The following is a 3,745-nucleotide window of genomic DNA, read 5'->3' as shown; positions in this document are numbered from 1 at the left end:
GGAAATGTCTTTGTTCTGACACACAAAATTAAGTGTTCATCAGTCAAGGGAACGAAAGAACTGGAGAGAGACAAGTTGCCTCCAGAACACTAGGAGCAATGGGAAGTCCAGTGTCAGAGGACACTCAGCTAACAGTATTTGTCATGTGATTCTCAAGCATGACCAGTGTCTGCCTTGTGTTCAGGCTAGGACGTGAAGTAGGCAGTTAAGAGTCTGTGAAAACTCTCCACAAGCTCATAGTCACACGTAACAGTACAAAGGCGGTACTTTAAAGCGGGAATTAGAACCCAGCTCAAAATGGAAGCCTCAGTTGCTACGGGGTCTAATGGAGGTATATGAAGGGTCTCCCAACAGCCAATCATAGCGCCAGACGTGTTCAGGCGGCGTAACCATGGAGAGACGTTGGCCAATAGCAGAGAGGACCGTGAATAGGGTGAGAGCAACCAGCTCTCGAGGAGAGCAGAGTGCAGTGGCCAGAGGAGGTTGAAGAGCTCTAGCTAGGTTGGTGGTTGGACTGTTGATGTAAACGGTGGTAGTACTTAAGCTGCCACCAAACTTCTCTCCTGCCATTAAAGATCATGGAAGATTCACGGAGTGAACAACAGCGGATGTTACGACGCCACTACCGCGAGAAGAAAGAGCTACAGGCCCGCATTCAGTTCATGAAGAGTTCGGTCCCCAAGACCGACAAGAAGAAAAGAAAGCAGTTGAATCTCGACGTGGCCCGCCTTGAGGCCGAGATGGAGCAGAAGCACCAGCAGGAGCTGGAGAAGTTGCAAGAGAGTTTCCCTAATATCATCATCATTGATTCTGTCACTGAAGATCTAGCCAAGATGAATCTCGAGAACCAGCCTCCGGGCTTCTCCAGGGCACAGAGAAAGCGCGAAAGAAGGGCAGCCCTCGAGAGGGCACGCCAGGAGAGCTTTGCGGAGGTTGACATGGAGTGTCTGGCCAGCTTCCGCCAAGACGAGGAAGAGAAGCTCACCGGCATCCTGGAGGCCAAGCATCTAGAGATGAAGGCTATGCCAACTGATAGCCACTGCATGTATCGTGCCATCCAAGACCAGCTGGTGTTCTCCGTGACCGTGGAGAGCCTGCGGAGCCGCACCGCCGAATACATGCGGAAGCACATCGATGATTTCTTGCCTTTCTTCAGCCACCTCGCACCCGGTGACGCCTACAGCCGCGACTACTTCTTGAGCTACTGCGACGACATCGTGGGCAGTGCATCGTGGGGAAGCCAGCTGGAGCTGAGGGCCCTGTCACACGTCCTGCAGACCCCCATCGAGGTGATCCAGGCCGACTCGCCAGCCATCGTCATTGGAGAGGAGTACACCAAGAAGCCGCTAATCCTGGTCTACGTGCGCTACTCCTGCAACTTCGGGGCGCACTTCAACTCCGTGAAGCCGCAGGAGGCCGGCGCCGCTGGGGGCGCAGCCCCTCGTCTCTTCTAGGCCCGCCTTTGCCATCGCTGTGGCCGTTGCCACCGGAGCCAAAGCCGCCGCTACCGCGTCTCCTCAGTAGGCTCTGTTTTCTTTTTTCCTTCGGTTTTCTTTCTTTTTTTTTTTTTTTCCTTCATTTTACTCAGAGCTCACCCCCTCTCTCTCTGCCCTCCACCCCCTACCTACCCACCTCGCTCTTCTATCCCCTACCAAGAGATCTGTATAGTCCTCTCTGAGGGGAGTGTGTTTGCCAAGTTTTCACCACTTCTGGCCCTGAAGGGTCTCTCTCCCCACACCCCACCGTGAGAATTGGTCTTGTTGCAAATAACTTTGAGGTTCAAAAAATGGCAACTTGGTTTGATGCTTTCTTCACCTGGGTGGGGGGAAATCAGTTTAGCTCAGAATCTTCCCGTTGTCCTGTAAATGTATTAATTACTTAAAGGAGCTGATGTGATCAAAATGATTTGTTTTGAGAATAACTTTTGCTTAGTTCTTTGGGGAAAAGTGTACTGTGGGCTGTTGGAGGGGGTTGATTTTCCCTTTATCTGGGCTACTCAGGAGATGTCTCAAGCTACAAACAAGACCTCCTCTAGTATTTTGCTTTGTTTTTTCATAAAACCTTGTGTGGTTGCAAATTAATTGTAGTTTAGATGTTTGCTGAATTCTAAATAATAGCATTTGTTAAATTTAGAAGTTAAATGTAAGCATTAAATATAGAAAATAGATTTACCTAAACTGATAAGCGCTCTAAGATGTGACAGATCTCAATTTAATTTCCTTTATTAATGACAGGAAAGGATGTGACTTTATTCAAGTAGTTGATCCATTTTATTATATCTGCAATTGGTGTGAAGTAAAAACAGACAAACTGATAGGTAGCTTAACTTACTGTGAGGGGTGAGATCTGAACTAGTAAGTTTCCTTTATTCTCAGACATAAGAGGGTATAACTTTATTCAAGTAGTTGGTCTGCTTTGTTCTATCTACAACCGGTATGAAGTGTGAAAGATCTGAACTTAGTAATTTTCCTTAATTCTTAGAGATAACAAGTATTTTAAAAGATTTTAAACTATTCAAGTAGTTGATTATTGTTAAATCTGCAACTGGTATGAAGCAAAAAAAAGTGAGCAATATACTTTTGTTGATATTTGAGACATGTTGTTATCTTGAATTTGCCAAAAAATAGTTAAAGTGAAAAAAAAAATAACCTTTACATCCTGTATTTCAGTGAGATTACATACATTCATTTAAGAATTGTTTGTACACATCAGATTTCTAAAATAAAATATATAACATCAGAAAATGTATGCTATGTGTTTAAAGAATAAAAGCAGTTTAAAAATACCTAGTTCTCTGTTTTTGTATAGCTGGCTTAGTTCATATAGAGCTTGTATCCCAGAATCTACTTCAGCAAAGGAAGCCTGGAGGGTTAGGGAGTAGGAGTGAAAGGGGAGGACACAGTAAAAGGTGAGGCTTTTCCTCCCAAAGGGGAGGAGGTATGGGCCTGCAGTCTTGGTGGTAGCCTGGAGTGGAATGCCTTCCAGGGAAGGATTTAGGGAGTAACAAGACAGTTGAGGCTATCCTGAGTTGATGTTTCACTCAGTGAAAACATGAAATGGCTTCAGTTAAGGGTGTTCTCATTGCTATGCATGAAAAAGTACTCCCACTTTCCAAAACTTGCCAGTCCAGGGCTAGTTGCAAGAGCGAAAGTACCACTGCTTTTTTTTTCTAAGGGTCAGGGGTCCTGTTCTCAAAATACAAATATGGAATCTTGCCAGATTGCTCACTGTAAATGTAAATGTGTGCATCAGTTACATTTTCATATAGACAGCTGGCTGAGAAGAGGAAGTCCCCGAGAAAACTGGGTATTTGGATGCACTGTGAGAAGAGAGCCTTTTATAGGGGTGAGAATGCTGGCTGGGGAGAGAAGAATAGGCCAGGAAGGGAGGCATAATCTGTAGAACGGGGCCTGGCTGGGAAGGAGGGTGAAAACTGGGGAAGGGGTCAGTCTAGGAGGATGAATGGGATATGGCAGGGGAAAGGGGAACAGGCAGAAGAAGGGGAGATGGCTAGTTAAGGGAACCTGGCACAGGGTGAAGAGGGAGGCCAGGCTAGGAAGGGGATAATGGGGCGGGGCTGGTTAGGAAAGGAGACATGGCTGATCAAGGGAAAGAGGCCTAGTTGAGTTAGGGGGCAAAGGATAAGAAAGGAATACTTGACTGATAAAGGGGGGAAAGACTGGGAACTGGCACCTGACCAGGGAACATATGGCTAGGAAAGTAGGCTTAAGCTGGGGAAGAGAGT

The 3,745-nt window shown here is 46.3% G+C and overlaps 1 protein-coding gene across 1 annotated transcript; it reads left to right on the top strand.

Annotated features, from left to right (window-relative positions):
- The first annotated feature begins 427 nt into the window (after positions 1 to 427).
- Positions 428 to 2,785, top strand: OTUD6A (OTU deubiquitinase 6A). Its single transcript, XM_055565721.1, has one exon. It carries the CDS (start codon positions 579 to 581, stop codon positions 1,452 to 1,454), a length of 876 nt encoding a protein of 291 aa, XP_055421696.1. The 5' UTR covers positions 428 to 578; the 3' UTR covers positions 1,455 to 2,785.
- The last annotated feature ends 960 nt before the right edge of the window (positions 2,786 to 3,745 follow it).

The sequence above is a fragment of the Bubalus kerabau genome, chromosome X (genome assembly GCF_029407905.1).
Source record: "Bubalus kerabau isolate K-KA32 ecotype Philippines breed swamp buffalo chromosome X, PCC_UOA_SB_1v2, whole genome shotgun sequence".
Classification (NCBI taxonomy): Eukaryota; Metazoa; Chordata; class Mammalia; order Artiodactyla; family Bovidae; genus Bubalus; species Bubalus kerabau.
This window is presented reverse-complemented; position numbering and strand designations above follow the sequence as displayed.

Bases quoted from the DNA above. Each gene is read 5' to 3' on its own strand.
- OTUD6A (XM_055565721.1), top strand. From the start codon at position 579: ATGGAAGATTCACGGAGTGAACAACAGCGGATGTTACGACGCCACTAC.